General features: G+C 31.1%; 1 protein-coding gene across 6 annotated transcripts in view; it reads right to left on the minus strand.

The window, feature by feature from the left end:
• scalloped (TEA domain transcription factor 1 homolog scalloped) overlaps positions 1–17,758 on the minus strand; it is a 176,079-nt gene that overhangs the window by 85,351 nt on the left and 72,970 nt on the right. For 5 of the 6 annotated variants that reach the window (XM_089175359.1, XM_089175358.1, XM_015336113.2 and 2 more), the window contains one exon: positions 3,567–3,647. The exons of the other annotated variant lie outside the window; for it this stretch is intronic. In XM_089175359.1, the coding sequence (XP_089031485.1) occupies positions 3,567–3,603 (37 nt within the window). In that variant the 5' untranslated portion in view covers positions 3,604–3,647. The remainder of the gene's footprint in view (positions 1–3,566; positions 3,648–17,758) is intronic. 6 annotated transcript variants of the gene reach the window in all.

A 17,758-nucleotide genomic window follows, 5' to 3' on the forward strand; every position in this document is an offset into this window, starting at 1 on the left:
TACACAAACATTATATACACAAAGTTAAGTCACACAAACAGCATATTACCGATTGTGCAAAATCCAGCATCCAAAGTGTCTACATGATAATAATAATAATAATAAGACATACATATATATACATATATATGTACACATATGTATCGAAAATACATAGGTGATCCGCAAAGTTGAGTAGGTAGAACGGAGTTGAGACCCAACAACGACGACGACGACGACGACGGTCTATCGAGGTCGACCGGTTCTCCAGCAGCCGTCAGTCGTTAAGGGACATTGCGATACGCGCGCGAGCACAAATACACACATAGACATACACATATATATATACACATTTATAATATATTTATATATAACGGGAGAAAGAGAAAGAGAGAAATTGAAAGAAGAAAAAAGAGGGTCTTTTCTATCTCCGTGACTCCCGCCATACAACTCTTCCTAATCCCCCCCTTAATCCTCCCTCTTCACTACCGTCTTTCCAGCATGTCTTCGATGTGGTCGTTGACGAGCTCCAAGAGAGAACTCTAGGAATCGCAAATAAATTCTTATTAGTTCGTAGCTCGAATACTCCTTTAAATGCTTAGATGCACGACAATGCGAAAATTTCTTATTTTTGCTTATCTCTTAAAGCAAAAGGCCACGCCTAATCGTTAACCCACATGTTATGTATATATATATATATATATATATTGTTTTTATTTCTTAATAAAAGTCAGATAGATCGAGACGTAATTTATTCGTAATACATATTATGTTTAATGAATTCTTAGAATTTTTTGTTTCGTATTTGTTAAGGAATAAGTTGATTGAATTAAATTGTTAGATATTAGAAATACTTCGATAATTATGAATTATGAATAATATTGATTTTGAATTATTTTATTATGTGAACAATAAATAATAAAATAAAATAATTGAATATTCGTTGTCGTTTTAATTTTTTTTATTTTTTTTATTTTGATTTGTTTCAGTTTGAAAATTATCGAAGAAAAAGATCAAAGGTTTTAAATCAATGAAATTAAAGCAATTAGATAAGAAAAATGATAAATGACATTAGAGAGAAAGAGAAAGAGAAAGAGAAAGAGAAAGAGAGTTAAACTTACAAGGAAAATTAATGGAGAGACGAGATGACGTTTTCTTTTATCGTATAAATTATTCATGAAACTTTGTCGGAAGAGAGTATGGTAAGAATAAAATGGAACGATGGTACGATTTGTTCCATCCACACTGACGGATGGATGTTGCATGAATTTGGATTGAGCTATCGAGGGATTCGTCTTAATGGCTTTCTATTTTCGACACCTTACTTTGTAATCGAACGAAGGGAAAGAATAAGAAAATGAAGAAACAGAAGATTTGAGTAAATCGAGCAAGAATGAAATTATACAACGCTGTTAGTAAATGACTGTTCAATTTGATTGATATACGAAGAAGACTGGAAAATAACGCGTTAAATGCACGTGCATAAAATTAGATTGAGTAATAAGTTATGATGTCAGAATTTTTTCACGGTTTATATTTCAATATTTATATATACTCTTGTCATTTTTTTTTTTTTTTTTAAATTAACATAATTCAGACTTTATTATTACTTATTAAAACTAGTTAACTTTGAAATATTTTTCTACGTTGAAATTATTTGAAATATTATTACTTGTATTATTCCAAAAACAAAATAAAATATTGGGTTGGCAAAAAAAAATAATAAAATATTGGGTTTGGTAATTTCAGCTTGCACTAGTAGATAGTGTTATGTTTGTTTCGTTCTTTTTTTTTGTCGTTAGAATTTTTCAGTTATTTAATTTAAAGTTCATTTTTTGTTATAGAAAGTTAGTAAAATTTTGTTATTTAATTTAAAAAGTTCATTTTTTGTATAGAAACAATAGAGTTTTATTTCACACTAGAAAACCAAAATTACTTTCTTGCCAATCCAATGGATTAATACGTTATATATTTTTGACAAATCATATTCTTTCTATATAACATAATATAATTATTTTTTAAATAGCATATAATAATAATAACACCGAAAATACATTAGTACGTTTTTTTGATTTATTACTTCATCGTCCTTATGTCACTTGGCGCGTGGCCTATTAAAAAATTAAAAAATTTCAACAGACTTCAAAAATACGAACAAGTTAAAAACCGAGAAATCTGAATAAATAAAAAATTACGTTTGCCATTTAATTAATCAACATTTAACTAAAGATAACAAACATATTTCTGTATAATTGTCTGTCTCTCTCTCTCTCTCTCTATCTCTCTCTCTCTCTCTCTCTCTCTCTAAATACATCAATCTTTCCTTCTCATGACTTAGAAAAAAAAAAAAAAAAGAAATTGGAAGAGAAGAGAAGGAGGTAAGGTAAGGTAAGGTAAGGAGCTTAAAATATCTCGCTTGCCATTCGTGAAAGTAACGGAACGGGATAAACGATTTGATAGAATTTTTCTTGAATGCAGGGAACCGGTGGAGAAGCAAGTGGTGCGAGTGAACGAGCGACTCGCAAGAGTTTATGATTTTGCTTAATTAATGATCACTCTCTTTCTACCACTACCACCACCCCCTCCTCTCCCCCTACTCTCTTTCGTTCAATCTTCCCCCACCAATGTTCGAAAGCAAGCTTCAGGACTCGTCGTCGTTACCCCACCACCATTACCACCGCTACCACCACCACCATCACCATCACCAACTACTATGCCGGAGGGCAACCGTTGGTAGCGGCGGCCATTAGCCCGCGCGGATTGCGCAATTTCGGGAAATTGCGATGTAATTCGCGGTTGCGGCCTCGAAAGAACGACTGACTTCTCTCTTCGTGGATTCTACGAAAGGGATTCTCGTTCAACGAGATCTCGACATTTTCCTCCTCCTCCTCCATCTCCCCCTCCATCCACCCCATGCACCTTTTCCTCCTTCTCCTCTCAGTCATTTCTGTTTCGTCCATGCGTCGTAGTCTCGATAATTCGCGGAAGGATTGATCGGTCGATGAGTACTTTTAAGATTATAATCGTTCATCATTGGTCAAAGATGAAACATTAATGACATACCGAATAAATTCGTGGAAAACTTTCATATCTTTCTAAATATTACAATTGAAATATATTTGATATACTTTTAAAGAAATTTCTCTACAAAAATTTTTGGTTTATCGAATTAAACATTTAAATTATCGATTGGTTATTTGTTAAAAATATCCACATGGTTATTTTTTCTTTCAATAAAACAACACATTTATGACACAACAGATTGTGTCTATAAATTCATTGAATTTTTATAAAAAAAGAAAATAAAATAGATAAATATAATAAATATATATAAAATAATAATATTAATAATAAAATAATAATAATAATAAAGCCAGTGGGTGTTGATCATGCTAATTCACCCTACACCTTTTTCCCATCACCAGAATTTTCATTAATCTTCGATAATGTGATTAATTATAAAAAAAAAAAAAATAATAATAAAACTTGAAGAAATAGAAATTAGGAGGAAGCGCGTGATAATTTCTAATATCTGACACGCGCTGATTGGATAGGAAAAAATAAAAAAAGAAATGTGTCTACAATACCGATGCTATTCTGAGTATTGAGATCCCAGTCTTTCATGAGGATTTCTCGGGCAGGTCAGGATGACGGCGACGTGGATGCACCTATAATGCAGACATTTATCGTAGGTATATATAAATCACAAAAATTATAATTATTAATAATAATATTCAATTTACGTGTCATATAAACACGCAATTTTATATACATTTTAAATAAATAAATATACAAAAAATAAATAAATTCATTTATATTCAAATCGTCAGATTTAATAATATTGTTCAAATGAAAAAACAAAAAACAAGAATGCTATTCATTTATTATATTAAAATATTTTTCATTGATCAATATTCATAATAAAATATTAGTCAATATTCCGAGCATCGATGTGTTATTTAATTTCATTCAAATTACTGACGAATCACTTATGCTGGCCATTTTTATTTGACCAATATGTTGAACAACAAAAAAATAAAAATAAAACTAATATATAAGAATACCAAACAAATGGCTTCATTTTCAGTTCATTACGATACAATAACAAACATAAATGAACAATTAGTTATTTTTTGTTCGCTTCGTTATAAAATGTAAATAATTATTATGCAAATGAATAAAATAATAAATCGGTCTAAATATTTCACGTTTAATATAGGTTTGGTCATAACGTAATCGTTAAATATCGTAGCAAGAGCAGAAAGGTTTTTCTTTCGTTTTGTTAGCAAAAGACCGGACGTCCTGAACTTTCACGCGAATACGAGAGTTTCTGTTATGCAGTGAAATCGGCATGTTTTGTGTAAGCATGTGAATGATGACGATAATCTACAAACAAGATTACCTATATATACATATATATGAACAAACGAACGAATAAGATTCTTATTACGATTCTTCTTTCGTGGTTACGCTTGTCGGCGTCTTCGGAAAGCGTGGAGATGACGAGCAAAACGAGGTAACAAGAAATACCCCCACCCCACCCCACCCCACCCCCCCCACTTTTTCATTCGATTCTCAATCCTTCCTCCTTTCGATCAAAAATTACATAATAATTCTTCCTTTAAACAACACATTACTTAGTCTAGTCAATATTTTATTCTATATTTCTAGACGATACTATTGTGACGTCATTAATTTTCATCCCAATATTACGAACATTTTTATTTAAATAAAGTAAAAAAATAAATAATATTTAACAAATATCTATGATATTAAGTTATTGTTTGTCATGCTTTTACAAAAATTTAATATTACTATTTGTAAAGTATATATATATAGAATTTTTACAATACTTTAAGTATAAAACCATTTTAGATAAAACACGTATTTTCTATCCTAGGATTTTTATTTATCATCTTATCTCAGATTCATCGTTCAAAATATAAAACAAGTTTATTTTTCCAAATGACAAATCAAACATAAGAAGAAGAAGAAGAAGAAGATCTTTTAATAGAAATAAAAATACATATTGTTCTATGTTAATAAATGTATTTAACAAATCAACGAATATTAACATCGAACACAACTAACAAAAACAATTTTCAAAAAGTGTAAAAGAATTTGTTTAAATCAAATATAATGAACGAAAAGACGTGATATTAAGGGAAAAGAACTTACTACTACTACTACTACTCTGCTTAAATTTAGATCTTACGAATGTCCTTCGAATCCGAAAATACAAGTGGAGAGTTTAAGTCCGTGCGTGCTAAGTTCGCAAATCCAGCCACGAGTTCTGTCAGCAGTTAAAACAAAAAAAAAAAACAAAAAAAAAACAAAAAAGAAAGAGAGTAATAAAAGTATAAGAGAGAAGAAAAAAAGGAGAAAGAAACATCTCTGGATTTATTATCGAACCGATTTATGTTTTATCCCCATCTTCCTTTCTCGAGAATTGAATGATTGAATTACCCGCTAAACCACTGTCTTTCTAACACACACGCACACACACACTATCAAAGAACATGGGACGAGTGTCCCTCGTAATCGTCTCGTTGTTACATAAGTTTTAAGATATCGATGTTGTTTTAATCATTTAATATACTCATCATATAATATACAAATTTATGGGAGTGTATGTGTACACACGTGAGTTTATACATGCATGCGAGTTCACGTGTGAATTCGTTTAAATTTTATAAATGAGTGTATGCATATGTGTATATATACGTATATATATGTATATACGTATATATACGTGTATATACGTGTATATAAGTAAATGAATCTATGGTCTTAATCAATCTTCTAATTTTTTTTCAAAGTCATTAAGTCGCAGTTGAAAAAACTTGGGCGTGAATCAATTTTCGTGCTCGTAAATCCAAATTCAGGACGGTTAGTGAACGTGGGACGGGGACACGCTTGAGCGTAGGTGCACAAAAATAGATCGAAATAAAGAAAGAAAAAGAGAACAAGAAAAAGAGAAAGAGAGAGAGAGAGAGAGAGAGAGAGAGAGAGAGAGAGAGAAAGAAAAATCTTCTTAACCATAAAGTGCTTTTGCGTTATAATACACAAAGAGAAAAATTATTATAGGAAATATGTGCTTTTTATTGATTGATTTAATTATTTGAATCGTTTAAGATTGCATAAAAATAATGTAAGAATAATTAGTAAAAAAAAATTTCCATTAATTTAGAACAAAATACAAATTTTTTTTTCTCTACGAGAAAAAAAGTGAATATGGCGAAAATAATAAAAGGAAGGGAGTAGATTGTTGCTGAGGGTAAAATAAAAAAAAAAAAAGAAGAAAGTGGGAGCACATGTGCATGACGAAAGCTCGACTTCACTTCGCAACATCGACATAATCTTTTTTCCTTTCTCCGTTCTCCAAAGTCACTCTACCTGCATATCCATATCACGCACACACACACACACACACACACACAAATATATATATATGTATGTAATGTATATATGAACGTAACGAGTTCTCGATTGCTATTAATGAAATAGGCGAACGAACGAACGAATTAAGGAACAATTTTCTTATGGTGTTTAACTTTCGTATTTTCCTTCCTTATCGATAAAATAAAAAAAAAGAAGAAGAAGACTTACAGACTGCACAGATAGAAATAGAAATAAAATTTATAAAAAAAAAAAAAAATAAAATAAAGAAGGAAAAGAACAAATATCCTTGAGATGAAATACACAAGGAACGTAGCATAATGGCTACCCCTCCCCTCATAGCTGCGTCGGAAGAATGCGAGCTCGAAAGGACAAAATTCCTCGTCTTATTTTTTTTTCCTTTTATTTTTATTTTTATTTATTCTTTGGATTCCTCCTTTTTTTTCTTCTTCTACTATTTTTTTTTTTTTTTTTAATTTGTTTATAAAACGATAAGGAATCTCGAGGGTGAATCCTGGCCAAGGTAACATCGTCCTTGCATCTACGAGGACGCGTGCCATCGTAACGACGTTCACGTGTAATTATCATTTATCGAGTAAACTTTTCGATGGAGTTTCGTACTTTCGTTGTTCGACCGTAACAAATTTCTAGGGAGCTAGGGGAATCTATATATATTCGTGAACTTTATTTTAATCGTTTCTAAATGTTACAGCATATAATAATAATTGGTCGAATTTAAAGTTCATATTCCGTTATATTATTGAATCAAATATGTATAGGTATAGGTGTTTGTTACAAATTCTTCATTGATAAAATTATAATTTAAAAAGATAAACAAACAAACAAACAATATAAATACATTTTAATATTCCCTATTAGCACAAAATATTGAATACATGTATATTTAATATTAAAAAGATATTTAATGTCTAACATTAAATACACATGTAATAATATTTTGTACTATTAGGGTGTTATTTGTTTCCTTTTTCTTTTCAATGTCTCATTTAAATTTATAAACAAACTTTTTCAAACATTATTTTAACATTATAATGATCGATTAAATATTTTACCTAGAACAAAAACTGTAAAACTGTGTTATAAGTGTAAAATGTGTGTTAATGTTGAGAGTGATACTGACATGAGACAAAAAAGTGAAATGAGATATAGATAAAGATAGATAGATAGATAGATAAAGATAAAAAATATCCGATGGGAAGGTTCGTTACACGCGACGTATACCCACCCTGCCTCGGGTTAATGTATCCGCACGTTTCTATCCTAACGTAGGAGTTGCGAATCGTTCCGCGAGCCTAGCTCGACCTCTATTGGCCTTTCGGTCTTGATCAACTCGCTAATTAGCCGACTTCAAGGAGTAATCGAGTAACCGGCTTTATACTACCCACTCGTACCATTACTATTCTCTGAATCCAGCTTTCTCTCTCGCTTTCCTACTACTTCTAGCTCAGATACAACCGAACTTGTACAATTTGCACAAATTCTCTCTTTTTTTTTTTCCTTTCTTTCTCTTGCTTTCTTTATTTTTCTTCTTAGTATATAAAAAAAAAAGGATTTAACGTAAGATATTTAGAAACAGTTTTCTATAATATCAGAATTAAATATCTTTTAACATAATTAAATATCTTTTGAAATGTGAGATTGTATTGTATTGTAATGAAAATATAAAAATATGTGGGGGCACGGCATTGTGCGTGTTTGTATTTAAAATGTTTGACAATGTTGAATTATTTAGAATTATTATAAAATAATATCATTATTTTATATAAATATAATTGATACTGAATGAACAAACAAATGTTTAGCGTACTTAATATAATTCGTATTTAAAATATTTGAATGAAAATAAATGTGAAGAAAATAAAAATAGTCGATTGAAATTGAAATAAATTTGAATTATTTTAATATAAAATAAATTTATATTCGATTGATTACTTATAAATATTATTAATACGATTTTCGTGCGATACAACGTAATAATCCAGTTATAACAATCAAGTATATATATATATGAAGTATTTGAATGAATGTTAAATTATTATATATATAAAGGAATATCCAAGGGATTCGATGGTGGTCTTGTTTGTAGGACTTGGAGAATCATCGAAGGATCTCAACTTAGACTTGCAAAACGAAGATCGAAACGCATTATGGTGAAACTTGAAAGCTATTTGCAACAGTATTGGGTAATCTCCGCAACGATATCTTCCTAGAAGTTTTAGAGTCAAAGCAATTTCTGTAACAACTAACACTATGCAAAATTGCCCATAACTTTATTTCTATATAATATTTTTGTCCAATGTATTTATATCTTTTTTTTTTTTTTTCTTTAAATAACTAATTTTACATTATTACTATATGCATAAAAAAAAAGGTCTATGCAGTATTGGAGAATTATTGATTGCATTTAATTCTCGCGACTAATGTTTGTTATGCGAATCAAAATTCGTTAGTAACGAATGAATGCACGAATACTTTTTATACGATTAAAATATGATTCGCCTGAATCTATGAGAAAATAAACGTGCAATGTTTTATTTATGTTACACATTCCTCCCTGTTTTTTTATTTTTTAACGAAATTAACAAGCAAATATAATGTAATGCTATTTGATATAAAAGATTTATAAATAATATGATTAATTTTATATTTTAATATAATTGTTGTAAGAGAGAAAACAAAAATATAAATTGTAAATTTTCATTTACTCATACATGAATGTACATTCTTACTATTATCGTCGAGATATTAATAATAACATTTTTACAAAGTTAAAAAGAAAGTTTCGTGGTATACGAGAAGATTTTTTTACGACGCATTTCATTCTCAAATGTAGAATGCTACTCGCTTTTAATATAAATTGTTGGAAACAAAGGCGTCGTAATTATAACATACTCCATCTCTCGACTATATATTCTCACTCGTAACCTTTGAAAATTTTCTTCTACTAACGCGTGTGTTACATAGATCGATATAAGAAAAATAAAAGAAAAATAAAATACAAAATTCCGAGAGAGAAATGATATCAAATCTTTGGTTATTTCATTCACATGAAAATTTTCATTTATAATGACCCAATATGAATATAATTATCATTTAAATGGAAAGTATAAATATCGATAATCGTATATCGATAAAAGTTAACTTTATCGCGGGTTTTTATCTTATCACAGATTATGTATATATATACACGATATTATTAAAGATTTATTCGTACAATTATTAAACTTATTTGATTTACGAATTTAAATATACGTTACCAATATAAATACCCCCTTGTTTAAAGATAATTTATAGTAAAAACTTATAATATTAACTTTTGCATGCTATCATTACATACACAAAATAATAAACACTAAGTCAACTTTATAATGAATGTGAATTTTATTAATTCACTTGTCAAAAATAATAAACAATCAACGTTATAATAACAATTTGAACGACGTTGAATGGGAGGGAATCAATAAAATGTTTACGAGATTCGTGGAAAATAAAAAAGTTTTATGCATATATAGAAAAAAAGAAATAAAATAAAATAAATAATATAAAATATCGATAGAATAGAAGAAAAAAAAACGAGAGAGATAGTAGATAGTATGGAAAAGCAACGTAATCGGCAGAGTCGGCTTCCACGTAACGCAGCAGAATTTCTGATTTTCCATTCGAACGAACCAGATACGAATTCGTGCCGTTTGCATCGTGCAGTTTGTTGCATCGTGCCGGCATACTCTCTCGCAGCCCACGAGTTATGCGCCAAATAAACCATCGGCGTGGTAACTCATGCGATTACCTGAAACAACACTGGTGCTTTCCTCCGCGTATACGCACTATCTCATCGTGAGAATATATACGCGCTCGCACACACACACCCACACATACATACATACATAGATTCGCGCGTCCGTTAGCCATCGGCTAAATTACGTTATTATCTCCGTCTCTGAACTGACCGAGATGCGAATGACAGAACGGCATTAGTTCGACGATTAAACGAATCATCGTAAAACGTGGCAATTCTCGTTGCTCTCTTAATGTGTCTGTATACATGTATGTATGTGTGAATGTGTCTCTATCTCTATCTATATCTCTCTCTGTCTCTCTCTAACAAAAGGCCATAGGGATAGAAGGAAACACCGAGAGATAGTGAGTCGTTTGTTAGATCAAAGTGATTTCACTTTTCGATTAACTTGGATAACGTGTTTCCTTTAATGAGTTCAAATACTAATACTATTATACCGTAAAGGAAGAATGATTTGAACATATAAACCTTTGGACAATGAATCCTATAATAAATGTTTCGAATTATTCTTACCATGTATATTATGTATATATTCTATTCTAATATATATAAACACAAATTTTCCGTTTAATATTTCGTCCTAGATAAATACAATTCCTGTTATGTTTAAATATTAAGTGAACAAACAAACAAACATTGAACGAAAGTAAAAGAAAAATGATAGATGTGTATAAACACCCTAATAACTTGACACACGATGAAGAATGAAGATGAACAGAGATAAGAAAGGATAGTAGTAGTAATAGTAGTAGTGGAAAGAATTTTTCGGAAAAATGTGGACATCCTTTGAGGGATGGGGGTGAGAGGTGAGGAGGAAGAAGAGGTTGAGCTTAAAAGATCCTGCTGAACTGATGGAAAGAGAAAGAGAAGAGTCGTTGTCGTTTGGCATCCATTTCGTCCGATCGGAGGGTACGCATACCTTGGAACCCTTTGGTTGGATAGAAGATCGGACTTGAAGGTTTGCCGAGTGGTGCATAGCAGTAGCAACAGCAACAGCAGCAGCAGCAGGCAGCGAAGGGTTCCTCGTCCTGTTCGCGAATTTGCCGATTTACTCGCAAGAACGCAGATGTCCGGCTTGCGAAGGATGTCTCGAAGACGACCAAGGGGAAATGAGGGGAAAGGGGGAGAACGAAGAGAACGAAGGAAGACGACGGTGGAGTCTCACGAGACAACGTTTCAGTTGCTGCTGCCGTTGCTGTTGCTGTTGCTGTATCTTTGGTATTCCTCGTCTCCCTTGCACGTTTGCTACCACCCTTTCGTGGTGGTGGTGGCCCGAATCACCTTCCATTACGAGTGAGAGAGATAGAGATAGAGAGAGAGAGAAGACGGTACCAGCCGAATTCCAAGCATACCACGGGACCAACTGGTTAGCGAGCGATTTACGATATTGTAAACCAATGCGACGCCAGCAACAGCAGCAGCAGCAGCTTACAGCAACAACAGCAGCAACAGCAGCAACAGTAGTGCAGGATTTACCTCGGATCTCGATCTATCTAATAGTCGAGAGAGATAGGACAGATAGATAGATAGATAGATGGTGAGGAAAGAGGGTGGGGGAGGGGAGAAAGGGAGAGCTCTCAAGTAAGCTGGTATAACTCGGAACCAAGAAGAGCCGATTCACTCGAACCAATCGAAACTACCTACCTACCTACCTACCTATCTACCTACTTACTTACCAGATACATACCTACACGCAAATGTTACGATCTCAATCGATAAGTATTATAGCAGTAGAAATTATTGGTTTTACCGTAATAATAATGATAATAACAAAAAAATATATATTCAAGTTTCTTCCTGAAATCTTCCGGTTATACAAATTAATCTTTGTTATATATCTTGAGATAATTGTTTATTCTTGTATTTTTTCTTTTTTCTTTTGCTTGTATAAGAACACTTGCATCGCGTGCTAATAGGTTCGTGTCTAATATTTCTTCGAACACGGGTCAAGGTATAATTGATTCTTTCTTTTTTTTTATTCTTAATATTATGGGATAAGTAACAACATTCTATTAGAGGTCTTAACAAAAAGTATTTCCTTTTATCTTAATTAATTTTATACATATAATTAGTTTTTTTTCTTTTTTCATATTATCCTACTGACTAATAATAACGCGTATATTATTCGGTGAAATATCATTTGAAAAAAGGGAAAACAAAAACAAAACAAAAATACTATTTCAACGTAAAATATTATCGGTACGACACGTGAGTGTGTGTTAAAAAAAAAACATCTTTAATTGAAGGTAATATAATTTACACATATGATATTCATTTATATGAATTTATCATAGATACGTATATATATGCGTATATGTATATGAAAGAAAGTTATTAGAAGTTTCGTTGGTAAATCTGTTCTAAAGATTATTGAGGTGGACATCGACATCGAAGATAAGTTAAGAACAACTCTTCATGATTAGGTGACCCTTTCTAAGCAAGCGTCAGGAGTTATTCCTTTGAGATCGATAGCTTACACGAGCTTTATCGCGTTCAAAGGGCAAATCTCACTATCTTCTCTCTCTCTCTCTCTCTCTCTCTCTCTCTCTCTCTATTTCATTCTGACCTCTTAGTTCAGAACAGTCAAGCCAAGCTCTCACTCACGCGAGCCACGAACTGCGTTTGAAACGTGTTTCTCGAGTGCGAAGCGACCGGGTGTACACACTCGCGTGTGCTACGCCAAATAATTAGAGAGACCAACTCTCTCCCCTCTCTCCCTCTCTCCCTCTCTCTCTCTCTCTCTCTCTCTCTCTCTCCTAGTCGAGACGCTTCAACGAAAAGAGAGAGAGAGAGAGAGATGAGAACGTTACGAACGGTAATCTAGTTGCAAACATATCTCCAGGGTTGGAGCTTGGCCAGCCATGCGGAATAATGATATGTAATTCGCGAGACTCCTGTGGGAGTTTGTACGCGTGCACAAACTCACACACATACACATATATTTAGAAAGAGAGAAATACATATAAAATTGAGACCATAACGTCGAAATGTATATAAATTGTTTTTGATAACATTTTCGACAATTTCCTAAAGAATATTTCTATGCATATAATATGTGGGTGGTATATATATGTAAATGTATAGATATATCAATCGAAAGAAATAATTCGTTGAGAAAAGGATTAACGAATATAATCCCAAAAATGATCTAATAAAATATAGAAACAAAATAATAGGATTTTTTATCAATGCTATTACAAATGAATATTGTTAATATTTCAAAAGAATGAAAAAATAGGTTAATCAAATTGTTAATTAAATCTCTACATTAACGATAAATATTATCTCTTTATCGTAACGTTTTGAAACTACAAAAAATACGATATTGAAAAAAAGAAATAAAGAAAGAGACAATTTGAAGTATCAAGTGGTAAATCGTTAAAGCCATGAATGTTATTATTACGTCGTGTTACGCGTTAACGAGCGGTATGTTGCGAGCCCAACCACCACCACCACCACTGCTGTTGCGTTTAGGATTGAAATTGTCAGCAGAGGGTACAAATAAAAAAAGAAAGGATTAAATAAAGATAAAGGATACAAAAAAATTAAATTGAGAGAGGCAAAAAAAGAGTGGGTAGGAAAGAGAAAAAAGAATAAAAAGAAAAAAGAGGTGGAAATAAATGCGGAAAAAAGTAGTGGTGATGGTGGTGGTGATGGTGATCGAGCGAACAGGTAACCGTGTGTTAAAACGCGAGTATATAAATACCATCTCATATATGCGAATTCGTCTATATATATATACCCGTATATACATAAATACATAGATACGTATAATGCATATGTATATATGTATGTATGTATGTGTATGTAGAGTTCGAGAAACGTTCCCCATTCGGAGGATCAGTGCGTAACCAAAAGCGGATATCCACCGGCGCCGAAATAACTGTTAACGTTGCGAATCGCATCGCCGGTATGCATCCACCGTGCACGAATCGGAAAATTTCGTCCGTGGTTTCCAACAACCACCCCCAGAGTCCCCCTGACCCCAGCCCCCATAGACCCTGGTTTGCCAACCCTCCCGCCACCGTTTGCTAGATGGTCCTTTCCCATTTTCACCGTCGAACTCTACCCCATTGGTCCCCCCTTGCAACCGATCAACCACCCCCATTTTCTATCTCACTCCGATCGAAATTGCAATTTAGTACTCGGAACATGTCACCGAGCTAACTTTTTCCTCCTCCCTCTCGCTCTCTTCCCCAGGATGACCTTTTATTCCTATTATTTAGTTTTTTTCTTTTTTCGTCTTTGATTTTTACATGTTTTTCTTTTTATGTTTATTTTTATAATTACAATTAAATGTTTTTTTTTCTCATCGTTCCCTTGAATTTGTCATTTGTTTATTTAGTCTTCGTGTGACCTATGAGTCTTCAATTTTTTACATATTTTTTTAGGTTTCTTTTTATTTTTATCCTAAACCACTTTTATTTTGGTTTACTTTTTTTATTTTTTAAATTCCCGTATCCTTTTAAATCGTTGTTTGCGTCGTTTCCAAATTTTTTATCGACCTTTCACTTTTATATTTAGACACTTAAATGTGCTGGTTGTTTATTTTGTCTATGTATTTGTATCGTTTTTAAATTTATTTTCATTATTTTGGATTACTTCGAACCGATTGAGAATCATTCTCGACCCATGACCTATCGTCTGACTTTTTACATTTTCCCTATTTTTTATTAATTAATTAATTAATTTATTTATTTATTTATTTATTTACTTATCATCCTCGTCACTCGTGTCGTTTAAAAATTCTAGATATTTCTTGTTTCTTATTTTTTTCTTTTTTTCTACGTTTTATCTGCATCTTTAGATCTTAATTAAATTTGTTTGTTTTTTTTTTTTAATTTTTTTCTCTCTTCTTAATTGAATGTCATTTAAATTATTTCCTCCGTTGTGTTATCTTTTTTATTTGCGAAGCGATGGGTAGTGGGGGAAGGGGGGTGAGAGAGAGGATTCTGTCTCGTGTGTCGTTTTAGAATTCAACATAAACGAATGGTAGATACGCTTTGGGTAAAATTTTTGTGGTCTTCTCTCATGAACATCGGTAGCTTCGCACGAATACGTACGCTGATTGCTCTTAATTTCCTTCATTCGCGGCCCGTTTGAATTCTCTCTCTCTCTCTCTCTCTCTCTCTCTCTCTCTCTCTCTTTCTCTCATTCTGTCTCTTTCTCTACCTCTCCCCCTCCCCTTACGCTCAATGTACTCTTCTCTCAGATTTTAACTTTAGATTTAAAGTGTATGTATATATGTATATGTATACTCAGTTTATTTCTAGTTTTAGTTTCAAATTTGTACGTACACGTATTACGCATACTAACGACAGATAATTTTAATTAGTATAAGAGGTATATATACGTATATTATACAATACATATATATATATGTATATACTACCGAGGAAAAGTTTGGCAATCATTAGCCGATTAGAAATATTTCATAGGGGTAAACCGATAAATATTTAAATAATCTATAATTACTATAATATACATATATATGTATATACGTGTGTTTATATTATATATAATTAAATTATAATTTATATATTTTATTACATATTATTATAATTATAAATTAAATATTATATAATATATTATAATTGTATAATAAATATATATACGTATTTAAATAATAGTGTTTAAGATTAAATAAAATATTATATAATATATATTAATTATATTTTATATATTCTAATATTTAACAAATTGTATCAAAATTTAAGAAATTTTTAAATTATATTTTTATTAATTATATTTATTTATAATTTATATATTTAATTAAATTGAAAACAATATTTTCTTATTGAGAATATGTTTTTCATAACTTCGACGAAAAAAAAGAAACAATTATAAAAAAATAGAATCGATTAGAAATATTGGATAATAAACTAGAAAAAGGTATCGTTAATTCGAACAATTATTCATAAGATGTTTACCTGAGAAAAAAAAAGAAAAGAAAAGAAAAGAAAAAACCATAGAATACAAAATAAGATGTTAAACGTTAAAAACAAGTTATCCATTCTCTACGTTTAAATAAAAATAAAACAGTAGATAGGGAAAAAAATGAAACAGGTGAGGTGGGGTGGGGTGGGGGCTAAGTAGGTACTCCCCTCTCTCCCTCTTATTTTTATAATTACCTCTTTCGGAAGAATTTGAAACAAATCGAAATTTCTCTTCTCTTTTCTGCCCTTGTCGACGGACAACACATTAGAGGAGTTCCAACCGAAAAAATAATGGGTGAAACAGAAGTATGATGAGGTGTGGTGAGGTAAGGCTAGGTAAGATGAGGTGAGGTAAGGTAAGGTAAGGTAAGGTGAGGTGAGGTAAGGTGAGGTGAGTTAGTCTTCGTCGAGGTCGTCGAAAATCGAACGGCAGGCACGAACTCGACGAGATATACGAGCGATAATTAAGGCGGTGTTACTGCCGAGTTGGACTTTCGGAAGCTGGCGTGAAGCCAGGATACGAAAAAAAAAGAAGATGAAGTAGAAAAGAAGAAGAAGAAGAAGGAGAATAAAAATAAGAAGAAGGTTTCAGAAGGAACAGCACGATTCTGAACGTGATCAGAAAGAGTAAGAAAGAGAGAGATGGAAAAAGAGAGAGAGAGAGAGAGAGAGAGAGAGAAAGTACACGTGCGCGAACAAAGTCCCCTGTCCTCGTGAATCACACCTACTCGAAAAGAGCCCTTCCGATTACTATATACTTTATCCTGAAATATAACACCAAACTAAACGAATTAATCTTATGATTTCTTGGAAAAAACAACACGTCGTCTTCCTTAATTATCGAACAATTTTCTATCCATGAAATATCGAAATTGTTACGTGAAAGATTTTATTTATGTGGGGGGAATTTTATTTAAATTATCTCTTATTATGGGTTTTTATAATTTTAATTCTTGAAAATTGTTCTAATTTATATATACCAATTGTTATATTAGAATAATAAATATTATATAAAAATATATAATATTATATTAAAATATAATTTATATATTTTAAGAAAAAATTACAATATATAAATAATATAAATTATATAAATTTATTCTAATTTTATATTAAAATAATAAACAATTCTATTGTGCTATATTACTCTAATTGTTTTCTTGGAAATTGTTGTAATTTAAATATTCTAATTGTTATAAATTATATATATATATATATATTATAATTATATTATATTTTTAATTTATATATAATATAATAACAATTAATTATAACAAAATAATATAACTTTGGTATAATATTATATAAATTGTATAAATATAATAATATAAATAAAATATATATATATAACCTTTATACTTTTACTATAATCATTGATAAATAAAATAATTCCTTAATATAAATCCTACAATTATATAATAAATAGAAAATAAATATATATATACATACACTTTATAAAAAAAAAAGAATTAATTTAAAATATTTCAATATTAAAAATCTGCATAAATATTTGAATCAAAAACTTTTATACCAAAAATTTGAAATATTTCATACATCATACAAACTAATTCATTTATCATGTTATTCGTATAAACAACAAAAATCGATCAAATTTATAGTAGAAATA

Source organism: Polistes dominula, unplaced genomic scaffold (assembly GCF_049000335.1).
Source record: "Polistes dominula isolate Pdom_NZ unplaced genomic scaffold, Pdom_raw_medaka contig_82, whole genome shotgun sequence".
Classification (NCBI taxonomy): Eukaryota; Metazoa; Arthropoda; class Insecta; order Hymenoptera; family Vespidae; genus Polistes; species Polistes dominula.